The sequence below is a fragment of the Notamacropus eugenii genome, chromosome 6 (genome assembly GCF_028372415.1).
Source record: "Notamacropus eugenii isolate mMacEug1 chromosome 6, mMacEug1.pri_v2, whole genome shotgun sequence".
Classification (NCBI taxonomy): Eukaryota; Metazoa; Chordata; class Mammalia; order Diprotodontia; family Macropodidae; genus Notamacropus; species Notamacropus eugenii.
This window is the reverse complement of record NC_092877.1, coordinates 95,312,902-95,328,426: the sequence shown is the minus strand read 5'-3', so window position 1 is coordinate 95,328,426 and position 15,525 is coordinate 95,312,902. Positions and strand designations below refer to the sequence as shown.

The 15,525-nt window shown below is 40.1% G+C and overlaps 1 protein-coding gene across 1 annotated transcript; it reads right to left on the bottom strand.

Annotated features, from left to right (window-relative positions):
* Nucleotides 1–1,162: 1,162 nt before the first annotated feature.
* Nucleotides 1,163–15,144, bottom strand: UCHL1 (ubiquitin C-terminal hydrolase L1). The gene is made up of 9 exons (XM_072620592.1): nt 15,006–15,144; nt 14,851–14,862; nt 14,144–14,272; nt 10,158–10,308; nt 7,109–7,194; nt 6,984–7,031; nt 6,074–6,140; nt 5,661–5,719; nt 1,163–1,649 (listed from the first exon to the last, which is right to left on the bottom strand). The coding sequence occupies exons 1-9, from the start codon at nt 15,036–15,038 to the stop codon at nt 1,563–1,565; spliced, it is 672 nt and encodes a 223-aa protein (XP_072476693.1). The 5' UTR covers nt 15,039–15,144; the 3' UTR covers nt 1,163–1,562.
* Between the last annotated feature and the right edge of the window lie 381 nt (nt 15,145–15,525).

Genomic DNA, 15,525 nt, shown 5'->3' with positions numbered 1-15,525 from the left:
ACCTAGGGATTAAACAGCAGGCATGAACTAAGCATTGACTATATGCCAGGCACTGCCACATGAATGGCAAAATCAGGCAAGAGGAGAAGGAATCCTAGAGTAGAGGTCAGTGAAATGAGGTTAATCCTAGGGTCAAGGCTGGATGTAGATATAATGCAAGACAGAGCAGAGAAGAGAGGTTGCATGGGGACCTGACAGCAAAATAAAGACTGAAATTTGGCAGTCATAGACAGTGGCTTTTAGATTTTGGATCTTTTAGGTGGCAGAGTGCCATGAGATGTGACTGCCTACATGTGGGTGAAATGGGGTGAATAAATGAATCACTGGAGTTGAATTTGAGCAGGGAATAGAGGAGTCATGAACATAATGGTGGGACTGGGGATAAGAAACATCTAAAAATCACACAGGTAATTGGGATGATCACCTGAAGGTGGAGTGGGGAGAAAGTGGCATAACCTTAAAAAGTATTTCAGATTCAAAATGCAATGCTGTGTCATCCCTCAAACCACCTTGGAGAATAAGGAATCCCAAATTCTTCTCGCTACATCAGGAATGGCCTCCAGTAGAGAAAATTGAATTTCAGTTCATGTGAACACATGGGAGTTCTACTTCCAAAATTTTACAAAATATAGGAGCTGGTTCATATATGAAGAGGTATTAAATGGGCATGGGGGAATGAATGAGGAGCTGAAAACTTGGGGGAAGTAGGGCTACTTAGAATCATCTCTCCACTATTTTTATAGATCATGGATATGGCTTAGGAAGACCCTCAAGTCATCTAGTGTAGTCCCCTTTAACCGATGAGGTGATTGAGGCCCAAGTAAATCAGGTGACTTGCCCACAGGCACCTAATTCATGTGTCTTACAAGTGATCTGAATGCTCTTTTTAACTTCAAACTACAATGGGATCATTTTCTCATCCTAATTTGACAGATCAGTCCTATTATGTCCAGGGGAAGGATAAAATGCTTATGACAAAGGTAGCTGACTTCAATGGAGAAATCCTTAAGTATGCAGTTAGTTTAAACTGACCAGAATTGGCATCATAACACAAGCTATAGCTTATACCTAGTTTTGAGTCTTGACAGCTATTGGCCTATCAAATAAGGATCCTTATTCTCAGTGTAGTCCACTGTGCTAATTTTAGAGGGAACCACCAGACTTTTTTTTTTTTAATCAGCAGAAAATTTTTATTCTTTTCTATCAGATACAAGTAAACCACAATCAGGGGCTTAAGTGACAGGCACAAGTTAAACTAGCTATAGAAAGCACTGGATATTCCTCAGGGCACAAGACATCACAATACTGAGCCCAGGGAAGGGGGTGGGAAAGGGAAATTCCCTCAGACATATGCTGTGTCTTAAAAGTTTCTATCAAACTTTGCTCAAAAACTGAAAAGTTAAGCTCTGACATTATGTGGGTGTGGTTGGGGCAGGAGCAATTCTGCAGAACCAAAAAGATACAACAGCTGTGCCATAAATATCGAAGCATCTCTGACTGCACTGTTAGCATGTGCTTTAAAGCTGAGGAAAGACATGAGATACATCCTTCCTGTGAGGACATTAGGCAGCCTTGCAGAGGGCCACAGCAGAAAAACGAACTTCTCCTTCCTCACGTTCTGTGAACTGTCTACAGATCTCAGCAGCCCCCTGCAACAGACAGATTCCAAGTTAAAATTCAGCAGCAGATAAATCACGAAAACAGTATCCTATTCTTTTTTTTAATTTTATTTTTGAGGCTTTTTTTGGTTTGTTTTTGTTCATAACATAACTATTATGGAAATGTTTTTGCATGACTACACGTTTATAACCCATACGGAATTGCTTGCCTTTTCAACGATGGGAGAGGTTGTGGGGAGGAAAGAAGGGAGAGTTTGGAATTCAAAGCTTTAAAAACGAATGTTAAATATTGTTTTTACAAGAAACTGGGAACAAATAAAATACTAATATTTTTTAGCAACAAAACAAAAACAAACACCAACCCCAAAATAAACTTTTCTACAGTGTCAGCAGGAGAAAACAATATTAGTGGAGTCTACCAATGTCTCAGACTTCATCAGTTAGAAGATCTGATTGCTTTCCAACAAACCTTATAAGCTGAGCTCAATGTAAGAGAGTGAGACCATACAGTATCTGAAGTTTAATTAAGGAGGTTTGTACTGCTGGTCTGATTAAAAGCTCCCTGCCCTTTCCTGGCTTCATATTTACAACTACAACTATATTTATAATTTGGAAGATTTTTGTAGTGTTTCTATGGGACAGATGAGAAAAGCAAGTAGGTGTGTCTCTACTTTTCAGCTTTGTTAATAACAGTGTAACTGTAAATGGCCAAATTAGCAGAGGCTAATGAACAAAGGACCCAGAAGACAAATGACTACGTACACCAAGGTTACCAGCTCATTTAGTTCAAGATTTCTCCAATTATCTCCAATTACAAACAAGTTTTATAAGTACCTCAAACTGAGTTTTAGAGGTAGAAGGACGATGGCAAGAGAATGCAACCCTGTCATTCAACAGATGAGAAAGTTGATGCTCTGAAAGGCTGTCATTCATTCAGTTAAGCACCTGGGTAAACTGATGAGCTAGACACTACAGAAAATACAAAGATGAACAGGGCAAGGCCTTGCTTCCTCAAGGATTTTATCTAGTAGGACAGAAAACCATAGAAAAACCTGCAATATAAGACATGGGACAATGTGCTATGACTGATTTAGTAGGAAGACATACTTAGGGACATTAAGATAGAGGTGGTAGTTGGGAAATATGCACTGGTAGGAATTCACCAAATAGAAATATTAATAAAGGATTACATTATTACTTTCCCAAAGATATAAGTAGTTCATTGCTCTTATTATTTCTTTACTATATCATAATTTGGTTAAGTGTCACTGGGGAAAACTTACTACTTATTCCCTAACCAATCTGGGATGTATGCTGATCAATTATTCCGGCTGAAATCACCATGCTTGGAGACTGGAAGACCTGAGTTTGATTCCTGCCTCAGACATTTACTAGCCATGTGACCTTGGACAAATCACAGCCTTTCTCAGCCTCAGTTTCCTCATCTGTAAAACTGGATAACAATAACATCTACCTTACAGGATTGTTGCAAAGGTCAAATAAGATAACACATGCAAAGTACTTTGCAAACTTTAAGCTGTATATAAATGTTAGCTACTATTCTCATGATTTTTAAGTAACCAGATGACCGTAAAATATATTTAGAACTTTAATGAACTGATTTAAACTCAATGCAAGATGGATCAGAATATTAAAATATGTCAGTATCACTATACTTGAAATCATAGCCATAAATGTTATAGATTTAAGGAAGCATTCCTTAGTAATAACATCTTGCGTCCTACAGAGGACCTATAAGTAGGTGGGAGGAAAGTAAGTGCATCTATTGTTGGACAATTCTATTAAGTTACTTCTTATATAAAACTGAAATATCCCCTTCTTTTCTTCCTCCCACTTCCAATATTTTCTTAGCTCCGCCTTCTGGGGCCAAGCAGAACAAGTCTGACCCCTGCCATGGGAAGGACCAGTTATTTGAAACCTCATCATTCCAGCTTTTGTCGGTCTCCATTTCCTCACCTCTAAAATCAAAGAGTTGGACTAAACAGCCTAGAAGATCCCTTTCAGTTCAAAAACTCCAATAAAATGTTGCTAACTGATACAAGCACCCAAATGGTTAAGAATCAATGATTAGATTAACCATTTTTGGTTTGGTCCTTGAATGTATCACTCAAGTCATTAATGTCCTGGGTATTCCATTTTACAGAAGCTAATTTAGAATTTGTTTTATTTCAGTGACTAGACTCCACTCTCCATATTCCACCTTGGATGGGTTTACTCTGACCACTACATTCAATTATAGCGAACGGTTGGTATTTCAGTGTCTAAACTATCTTTAAGTTCTTTGTATGGAGTCTACTTAGGCAAAGTAGATGGATACTTTCTACCTTAGTACATGTATATAAACTATCTGACTTTTTAATCAACAGGCAGCTTCCTAATGAACCAATGCACAAGTATTCTAAAATTTGGATTAATGAATTGTATGGAGTAACGAATTAATACGTAGCTTTATAATTAGTAAAAAAAAATTTCTTTAACAAGTTACCTCTTGTTTAGGGTGAATTTTTTTTTTTAAACCAAGACTTTGTTTTTCTTCAACTGTAGACTAGTCATTTTTGTAAATAGATTTATTCCAGTAAGTCTGCAAAAACTTATCTATGACATGGGTAGCATTTATTACTTTATTACTAGAGGAATGAGTATTACAGTAGGAGATATCCCATAGAGTTCAACAAATAGTTCTTTAAATAAAATGTTATCCCATTCCATAAAATTCTATGTAACGTTTCAGCTGAAGTATAGCCAGAGATCTGTTAATAAAAAGCCTGTGTACAATGAAATATGAACATACCTTTCCAGCACTGGACTGCCAGTTCATAAATTACAAGATTCCAAAAAACGTCACCAGAATATCCACTTTAGTACAAATGATGAAAGTTTCTAACTTTTAATATCTACTCTGATCCCAAATTATTACAATGACTCATACTGAATATTTTTAGTTAGGATAAGAATGAATATGGTAAAGAACAAGAAAGAGGACATATTTAACCTGCTTATTTTTTTCTAAGCATTAGTGGGTATATATCAAAGAATACACCTAGGCAGCTAGGTGGAACAATAGAAACAGTGCCAGCCCAGGAGTCAGAAGGAACTGAGTTCAAATCTGGACTCAGACACTTACTGGCTGTATGACCCTGGGCAAGTCAAAGTGCAAACCACTCTAATATATTTGTTAAGAAAAACTCAAATGGGGGTCATTAAGAGTCAGACATGACTAATCCACAAAACAATAAAGTATCAAAAAAGTAATCTTATCCAGAAATATCAGAAATGGACTGTGATATTTACTATTCAAATGTAAATGTTTTAATTTTAGGGTTTTATTTCAAGATTTATTCCATTTGGTTTATTTCTTTTAGTATTTTTTAAGAGTATGATTAAAATTAAAACTAAAATAGATTTAAAAAGTCTTATTGATTAAGAGCTAATATTCTTCTATGTAATCTGTAAACTTAGTATAATCACTTAAGTTTGTAGTATAAATTCAAACATAAGTCTACGTCAAAGTTGTAAACTTTCACAACCTGACATCTTTAAATGGTCCCATTTATCCTACAGCACCAGAAACTACTATTTATTAAATGCTCTTAACATATTCAAGTGATGTCATAGTCCCACACTGTGGAATGATTCAGTCTAGCTAGTGGCAGAATTGCTTCAAAACTTCTATAAATGAACTATCTTGGTCTCAAAGGCCAAAAGACCAAGTATACTTCTCAAAAAGTAGAAGCAAGTGGAATTGACTATCCAGAGGGAATGCTGCACTCATGTTGACTGACAGGGTCTCAGAGTGGTACTGTTTCTTTGAGACAAGGGACAGTATATTAAGACAAGACTATGGTATAAAATAATTCAATAGAGCTTCTTAAAAAGACCTGATGTAAAATAAATGTTCTTTTACACTGCTACTCTAAGGTGGTCCCTAATCCATAGAACCTTATTCTCTCTTTCTTCTGAAAAGTTCTATTGAAGGAAAAAACTCCCAAATTTTGGAGTTTTGGGTAGCTTAGGTCATACCTTCAGTACTGAGTCATCTGAAGTGGACCCATGGTTTATAGGAAATGGCATTCGTCCATCTAAAAGAAAAAACCAGCAAGTTTAATTTGTAGGACATACTACACACTGTGTGAGCAAAGGAAAATTACTTAGTTTTGTAGTTGCCTAGTATCAGTGAAATGTTAAGCCTAGTGACCATCTGCATCAGTAGAGGGAGCCAACTATCCCAATGAAGTACACAGGTATATATTCCTCTTTAAAAAAAAAACCAGTGGCTTCCTTGGCTTCATTAATCATAAATGTAGCACAAATAAAATACTACAATGCAATGAATCAGTCTACTACACACAGGAAGCTTCATTTCAGTGGTAGCCTATATCAGCATTTAAGTCCTGAATTTTTTTAAAAGAAGTCTAATTTTCTGTAAGACATACCAAGTTCATAAAGATGGCCGTCCACATTGTTGAAAAGAATGAAATGGAAGTTAACTTCATCATCCACCTAAAGAGGTAACAGATGAAAATGAGAATTTCACAATTTAGGTTTAAGTCTTGATTTTTAACCAAAAGATTTTCTATACTACCAAACAGAATTCTGGTCAGAATTGCAAATATGTTAAAAATTTTAATAGCACCAATACTGAAGGATTTTGTTTGTTTCTAGCAAAGGACCAACTGCTAGTAAGAATGGTATACTTTTGCCAAGAAAATCCTAGGAAGGAAATGAATTTTACCTGATGTTGTTTTCAGGCTATATTTTGTCTAATGCCTTCATAAAAGGCTATTTCCTTTTATATTATGGTTAAATGCTTTATTTTGGGGACAATGTTGCTGGAAACCACCTTAGGACTGATACCCGAGGGACTAAATTCTAAGCAAAACGTTCCACTAAGTAAACTTGCTAAGTTTTTTTCCATGAGGAACTGTACCACTTATCCCCTAGAGTCCAGGGGTGGGGAATCTGTGGCCTCAAGGCCACCATGTGGCCCTGCAGGTCCTCAAGTGCCGCTCTTTGACTGGATCCAAACGTCATGGAACAAATCCCCTTAAGAAAATGATTTGTTCTGTCAAACTTGGACTCGGTCAAAAGGTCATACTCAGTGGCTTTGAGGCCTCACGGTCACCACCTCTGATAGGCTTTGAAGTTCTTAAAAAGAAACATGAGCATTTTTTCCAAGTAGATGTTTTTTTTCTTCCATTAGCTGTCCCTGGATGAATACTAAAACTGCCTAGAGACCTGGAAAAATGTTTTGGACACAGATTCCCATGAATTATATATTGCAATGGAAACTAAGTAGCGAGCCTGGATAGCCTAGAGATTCTTGATTTGCAGATCTGAGTTTACCCGACATTGGCCTTCCTGGGCAACAGCATCATGGGCTGCCTGAATAGCCTGGAAAAGGAAAAATTCTATTAGCTCAGCAAACAGTAAAAATTCATGGGCATACATTGTTATTCAGTTTCTCCTACCTCATTCTTTTCAAAGCATTTTGCTCTGTCTTCAGGAGACAGCTTTGCTGTTTCAGAAAGAAACTGTTTCAGAACTGAGCCGTCATCTAAAAATATGTAAAGATACATATTAATGCTTAGTAAGAGACTAAGAGGTGTGCTAGTCTTAATAAATGCACTTTTAAAAAAATAAACTTATAGCAAAGTCATGGCATGAGACAGCTAACCTGCTCTTAGATGAACCTGACAAGGCTACAAAAAACTTGAAAACATTAATTAATAATATACTGTCTAGGTCAAGTGATGAAGAGTCTAGCAAGGAACCAAACTGTTGTTAAGATGACATAAATTGGATTTTCTTCACTGACATTAAAACTGTTACCCATTACCCAAGTTAATGCTAAAAGGCTACAACTGCTGGCAAGTTCAGCGGATGGCCTCAGATGTCTTCCCTGGTCCTAGGACTTCTTTTGGGTTGTAACAGACTGACCCTGAAACTGGAGGCGGCCAGACTTGCTACTTTCAAAGCATCTTCCTTTTATTTTCATTTTATTATTATTTAACTTCTTATTTTATTATTCCTTTAGAATTTTTTCTATATCACCACCACTGGGCACGAGTCTCAGTAACTTGTAGAACCTCAGAACTGGAAGAGATTGTAAAGGTTCTTTTCTATAACTCCCTGAAGGAATTCTTTCTATAGAGCTCATCTATCTGACACCCAGCCCTCATCTTGAGCACCTCTAGCAAAAGGGAACTCACTACCTGAAGGGATTTCATAATGTTCAGACATCTCTGAAAGCTATGTGCTGGGGACAAGAGCATACATAGAGCCAGGGGAGGTTAGGGCAAAGAGTAAACATAAAGAACTTATTCTAGAAGACAGATGGTGCCAAGTGATAATTTTTTATTCTGTCAATAAGCACTTACTAAGCAACTACTACGTGTGAGGCACTGTGCTAAGTACTGGGCATACAAAGAAGGACAACATAATTGCTGGTCTGGACCGTACAATATAACCAGGGAGACAATATGCAAAAACCTATGTGTAAACATAATAAGTTGAAGAATCATCAAGAGGGAAGGCACTAGCATTAATGGGTACGGGCCAGGCAAAGACTACTTGATGAATGTAGGATCTGAGCTGGGACTGGAAGGAAGCCAAGGAGCCAGGTGGCAGAGGAGGCAGAGAATTCTAGGCACAGAATCCAGAGAGGGTCTTGTGTAAGAACATCAAGGCAGCAAATGTCATTGCATCACCGGATGCATGGTGGGGAGTAAAGTGCAAGAAGACTGGACAGGTGAGAGGGACCAGCTTATGAGGGGCTTTAAAAGCCAAGAGAATTTTAATATTTTATCTTCAAATCAATAGGGAACAACTGGAGTTTATTGGATAGAGGGTGACATGGTCAGATCTTTTTAGAAAAGAAGACTGATTTTATTTTTTTTAGCTATGTGGAGGGCAGCCTGAAGAAGGGAGAAACTTGGTTCAAGGACACCAATCAGCAGGCTACTGCAATAGTCCAGGAGTGAGGTGATAAGGATCTGCACCAAAATGGTGGCAGTGTCAAAGGAGGGGATGGGGTGTAGCTGAGGTAGCTCATAAAGGTAAAACCTACAGGACTTGACAAATGATTGGCTATTCAGGGGGCTTGTGAATTAAGAGTTGACAATGACTCCTAGGTTATAAGCCTGTATGACTTGGATGGTACTGCCCTTGAGAGTTAAAGGAAAACAAGAAAGTGGGAAGAGCAATAATGAGTTTTCTTTTAGACTAATGAAACTTTCACTGTAGGATCTGTTTAAAAGAGCTTTGAAATCAAAGATTAATTGCAACATTAATCACTCAGCCCAGTGTTTCTGTAAAGTTATTAAACATGAAATAGCTGGTCTTGGTTATACCTACCAGTGTTAGCTAGAAGCAACATGAGTAAGTGACCCAAAACGCAGATAACTGGCATTCATATTTGAATCCCCAATGCCTAGCACTGTCCCCATGCATAATAGCTGATTAATGCTTGATTTGACAAATTTTGTCTAAAAGCACATTTAGATCGTCCATTATGAAATTCTAATCCCCTCATGTTAGATTTAAATTTCCATCTGCAGTAAGCTACTCAAGATAAAGGGCTGGGTCATACTTCTCTTTTCAATCCTGGCACAAGACAGTATGGTTGAGATGGACAAAGCAGCAGTACATCTGACAAATACTTCTCTATGCTCACAGCTTAAAACCTTTTAAAACTTGGGACTAAAATGGTTTTCAAAGCTATTACAGAAAAAAAAAAGCTTTCAGTTCTATGTGTATCATTACATTTAGTTTAATTCTGTGTTGCTTATTTCTGCAAGTTCCACAAGAGTAGTTAGTACACTGAGATACTGGCGCATTACCTCATTCAGCTTTTACTTTATTTTTCATATTTCCTCAGCTAATTACTATGGTTACTAAGCAACCAAGTCAGTTTTACTAGGTAGTATAAAACACCTCTCCTGCCTGCTTCAGCCTTTAACAGGCTTTTCAATCTCAGTTAGGGCACTATAGTACCTTTTATCACTCCTTGATGTCCCCTGCCCCAAACTCCTTACCCTAGACCAAAAAAATGTCAAATCATGCTTATAGCAAAGCTGAGCTCTCTTTTTAAAGGAAGAAGTCATGAGTTCTCATTTACAGACTATGCCAAGGCTAGAGGACACTAATTATCAATCAATTATATGGTGGAATCAAACATCTTATATAGAGAGGTTATAAATAAGTTACCAAGCCATGGGCCTTCGTAAATGCATCCTAGTAGCTGATGATCAAGATTTCTGGTCAATATATTTTAAAAATGTAAATAAAATGTGTTTGTGACTTTTAGATGAGATTCTTAACTATTTTCTAATGTCATGGACTCTTCTGACGAGCTAGTGGAGTCCATGGACCCCTTTTTTTGAACTGTGTTAAGGTAAAGGATTGCAGAATAAACCAATTGTATTTAAATTATCAACATCTTAAAAAAAGCATGGATGCCAGGCTAAGGACCTTGCTCTATAATAAGGAAGAAATATTCTGAGGAAGAGTCACACTTACCAAAGTTCAGTTTATCTTGATTATTAGCAACTGCATGGATAAGGCCAATGGTGCCACAAGAGTTGCCCACGGTCTGCTTCATGAAGTACACCTTAGGACTAACTTCTTGTCCCTTCAGCTCTTCAATCTGCTTTTTCCTGAAGTTCTCATGCTATAAACATTAAAATCAACATCTGTTCTTTGTGTACTAAAGATTTCAAAGTTAAATCACAGGTAAGGATAGCTGGTATTCAAATTTAAAACTGGAATTTTACTCAAAGCCTTAGTTTTAAAGGCTTGGTAGGGCGTTAGAAATGGATTGTGTGAAGGCAACGCCAACATCAGCCCTTTCCCTGGCCCAGGTATGACAGCTTCACTCAGAGCCCCACCCTGATGCTGCAGTGCACCATCTGCATCACACAGAAGCCCGAGGTTTTGTCTAGACACCACTGCCACCTTTGGCTTGGAATATTAGCTACATCATGAGCTCAGAATAAGTAGTTTGGCCAAATTCCTAAAGATGTATTACTTTATACTTGTAATCCTAAGCACATCTATATTTTCATATAAAATATATTTGAAATATTTCCATTTGATATGAGATTATAAATTTAGACAAATAAACAGATAGAAATATTTCCTATTAGAAGTATGCTAATTCTAAGGAAATTTATTATCATATAATATGGCAGTCCATGAAAATTTGCTATCTTTACAATTAAAACCTTTGATTTAAGATGAATTTTTTTTTTCTTCTCTATCTCCAACACCATTTGTTTGTCTTTACCCTTTAGATCACTGGAATTCAGAATTAAACCTTTCTGAGGGGATAGCAGAATGGAAAGGGAAGAGATTTAATCCACCTCCATGTAGATCTCTACTCTAAAGTAAAGGGCATCTGCTCATTAATTAAATAATGCCTTTAATCCCTTATCAGTAGACTACAGATTTTGCTGTTGCTGCCTGGATCTGTGATTTCATTGGTTTAGGGAGCTCCTGGTGAGGAGGTCTTTCTCTATAGTTATAGAGACATTTCTGGAGGCGCCAAGAAGGTGACTTCTCTAAGCTCAGACACCTAGTATGTGACAGAGGCAGCTCACGTGCCCAGGTCTTCCTGACTCAGTGGTCAGGTCAGCTCTCTATCTACCATGCCATGCACTACCTTTCAGATATACACTTGTCCAAAAGATTAAAAAATACACTGACTTTTGTCTACATGCATATTTACATGTCTATGAAAGCATACATTTTACTAAATTAAGAAATAATGGTGACATTCACATTTTACAATTTGCACCAGAAACACTGAGCCTTATCTTTTTCAAATGGAAGAGAAGTGCGAGTTTTTGTGAGATCAGAACAAGCTACTCCTGCACCCCAGTGAACATTTTTTAGTCTGATTCTTGGGTAAATCACACAATTAGAAACTGGTTTTAAGAGCTTTACACCGCAAGCAGGCTTTCTAAGCAATAGATTCAGGCTTAAAAACCCTCATGGATAACCTGGAAGTCAAGAGTATACCAGCTAATATTTTGTCACCAATTTGCATGAAATTCAAGTTTATTTTAGAGGAGGTTAGATAGCCCCAGCCTATTTTTGCTTTTTGAGGTCTTGCAGCAAACAGTATTGCCTACAGACAACATGAACTGTGGCATGTCCATTTTCCAAGTTTATTATCAAAAGACATATACCATAACCTTCCACTTAAAAATAATTCATCTTGGTCTAAAAACTAAATATCTATCATATCTCATAACAGAATTATTATTTTTAGGAAAGAACATAAGTGGGGAGTAAACCTATAGGTGGGATATGACTTGTTTTAACATCAATTAGGGGCGGATCCAAGACTACAAAACAAGTATGGTCCCTGTTTTAAGGTTCTCTTTAGGCTGAAAGGCAGGTTAAAAGGCAGCTTTTGTTTGGTTTAAAAGCTTTTTTAAGTAATAGATAAGTTCATGCCTTTGAAGAGAAAATTGATATTGCTGCACCCCCAAGGTGCCCCTCTGAAGTACTTATGCAAAGCCATGAGTCATAATGGTATTATTTATCTGAGGCCAAAAGCTATACCACCATATTGAATGGGCAAGTAACAATGTTGTGCTTTTAAAATCAATTCGTAAGCTAGTTTGAAGGGTTGCATTTTATACTTGGCAACCTCCTTTCTGCTTATGTTCAGCATCTGGCAAGAAACACTATTTTAGAGAGTACCACAAAATTCTCCAAAAGGGTACCTTATCTTCACAGTGTACCGATGATAGTAACTTTGTATTGCTGCCTAAAGCACAGAATTAGAAACTCCATTTGATGTGACTACTTCTTGGCACAGCAAGCTTGGTGACCCTGAATTTTTAAAGGCTATGCAAGTTTACATTTGTTATCAAGCTAGAAAGGGTCAGAGAAAGAAAGGATAGGCTCCTCTTAGCCACATCCCTGACCTCCAAACTCCCTCCACTCCTTCTGAGGGTTGCTACCAAGAGGCCTGTGACCAGAAGGCTGACCACTAAATAACTTAATGGGGCCACAGCAACCCCAAAAGCCTACCAGGCATGGAATGGCAGAATTGTTCATGTGTAGATTTTATTCACACTAATGAAAGTTATCAATCCTTACAGATCTACGCATTTTATGGCACGAGGTGACAAGGGAGTGCTGGAAGTTTCATGCAAACTAGTGTATCCTATCTTATTTTGTTTTTTATTCTGAAATCTCTTATTCTACTCTCTGGGCCTGTACTAAGTGATCTGTAACAAGATAAATTTCAGTGCTTACTGAGTGAGCACCCTTTCCTATGCTGTGAAAAACATTATTCAAAAAGCACCTTTTCAGCCTGAAAGTGCCAGATGACAAGTTTATTTTGGAAAGAAAACATTTTGGAAGAGCTCACCACAGAGGCATCAAGATAATTTCAGACACAAAGAGTACAGTTCAAAGCTTAAATCAGAAGCTCAGATCTTAGACTAAGAGTATTTACCCCTTCGGTAGTCTAGTGAGGTCTGAGGATCCCTTTCTCAAGACAATATCCATAAAATACACAGAATTACAAAGGAAACCAATTATATTGAAATACCACTGTGAAAGTATTAAAAGAAAATGTTCAGGGACCTCAAGCTAAAAATCAGTTTGAGGCCGAGTTAGAGGATATGCCACATAATCCACCTATCTCGATGTTGCTAAGTGATGATCTTCCATTTTGTAGAAAGAGAAAGCAGTTCCATTCACAGAGCCAGCCAGTAGTTATGTTAGGACTGAAGTTTCCTTTATTCATTGGACCACTAGCATTAAAGATAGTTCCCCTTCTATCCTTAGGGTGTTACAAAAATCAGAGACCTGAGTGATGTTTTTAAAAGTAAGCTTTAAGAAAAAAGCCAAAGTAGATGGGGGGAGGAGAAAGAATGGGGCAAAATTATTTTGGAACAAATTTTTCTGAACTGCACCTAGCATTTTAGAACTGATGATTCATCTCCAAGACAGAATTTTAAAAACTAGTAAGGGAGGACTTTGATCTAATCCAGCCCTTTTGTATTATGGAAGAGACTGAGGCCCAAAGAGTGGTCCTGCATCTTCTCTCACTCTTGCTAAGCTAGGGCTCTTCACAAGCAGCTAAAGATACCTACTCGTTCTAGGAAGTCTGACTGAATCCCCTTCAGAAGTGGCTAGCTAAGTAAATGCATTCACAGGGAAAAGAAGGGAAGGGAAGGCAAGGGAAGGGAAAAGAAGGGAAGGGAAGGGAAGGGAAAAGAAGGGAAGGCAAGGGAAGGCAAGGGAAGGCAAGGGAAGGCAAGGCCAGCTTCTTCCTACCCACTCCCCTCCTCAGACCTCCCTCCACCCCAGGGCACACCCTTTGTTTTCTCCATCCTCAGGATGACAGCTTCTGTTCATTTAAGTTTCTACAACAGATAATTGTCCTTTCATTTAGCCATTATGATCCCCGCACCCCAATATTTCTCAAGAAAAATCACCTATTGTAGAAGAGACTTGGCTGAACCACATTCCTAATTTCCTACCTGGGCAGTGAGGGGAAACAGCAGAAGCAGCGCACAGGCTGGGGAGGGCACAGAGTTCAAAGAATCCTCCTCCAGGCCTAGCACGTCCACGAATTTCCAGTCTCCCCCGACCCCGAGGCGGGTCAGCACCTGTGGGACACAAGACCAGAAACCAGACCCAGCGCCCAGGCCGGCTTAGGGGCTGCGGTGGGGCCAGAGTCAAGGGCTTCCTCTCACATCCCCACTCCCCACCGCTGCCACCCCCCCAAGTCCAGGCGGAGAGAGGGCCCCGCCCTGCTCCCCTCTCAGGCGCAATGACACAGCACAAAGCTCCGCGCTTCCCACACGTGTGCTGCTCCAAGCTGTTGCATCCCAGGCGCACTGGAATATCGGGGACTGCATCTTGGGGAGGGGACCCGCCAGGCTCCCGCGGCGTCCTCCCCCCAACCACCCCTCCGCCCAACTGGGCGGCTCTACCTCCCCCCATTCTAGGCCTTGGCATCGCAGTTACACCTGGAGTTGTGTTGAGCCTGGCAGGAGGGGGACGGGTGGACCCGAGACTCCAGAGCCAAGGTGGGCGGGGGGCGCAGGAGGGCGCCCCCCATAGCCCACCTCCGGAGCGGACTGGGTGGGGCAGATTGCGGCTTTTCTGCGAAAGCAGGCAGACCCCGGGTACCCAAGATGGAGGAGGAAGAGGAGACAGAAGCATAACGGGGGCCGCCACTCACTTTGTTCAGCATCTGAAACGCACAAGAAAGAACAGGGATGGGAGGGGGCGAGAGGGATGGCAGCGTGAGCCGGGCGCCCCACCCCGACACCCCTCCTCCCCTCCTCCCCCACTCCCCCACTCCCCCAGACCGCGGCACCGGGCACCTGCCGCTACCTCGGGGTTAATCTCCATCGGCTTCAGCTGCATCTTGGCGCGTTCCGGCCCCGAGTCTCGAGCGCAAGGTGAGCGCAGGGAAGGACAGGCAGGAGCGAGCGAGCTAGCTAGCGGACCCGCCCGGCTGCGCCTCCTTATATCCCGCTGGTCGGACTCATTGCGGGCTCCTGCGGAGGGGGGGAGCAGGGGCAGTCCAACCAGGGGGACATACACGCGCCGCGGAGGATCGACACGCTGCACCCCCGCCCCCTGCCACCGAGTGGTACGGCCGGTCCCCCCAAACCCGGGCCGTGTCCATCTTCACTGGTGAGATAATACGCCAGCTGATGAGCACCTAGAGGTGCTTAGGTGTTGTGGGGGAGGCCTTTTCGGTGTGTCTTGGAGAAAGACACGAGTAAATCCATTCTCCATCATCCCAGATACGACGGCCCTGATGCTTCCAGTCAAGGTTCAAAGTCAACAGGTATTTCATTTTTTTTAACGAAGACGTGCAAGGCAGCTAGGTGGCGCAGTGGGTGGA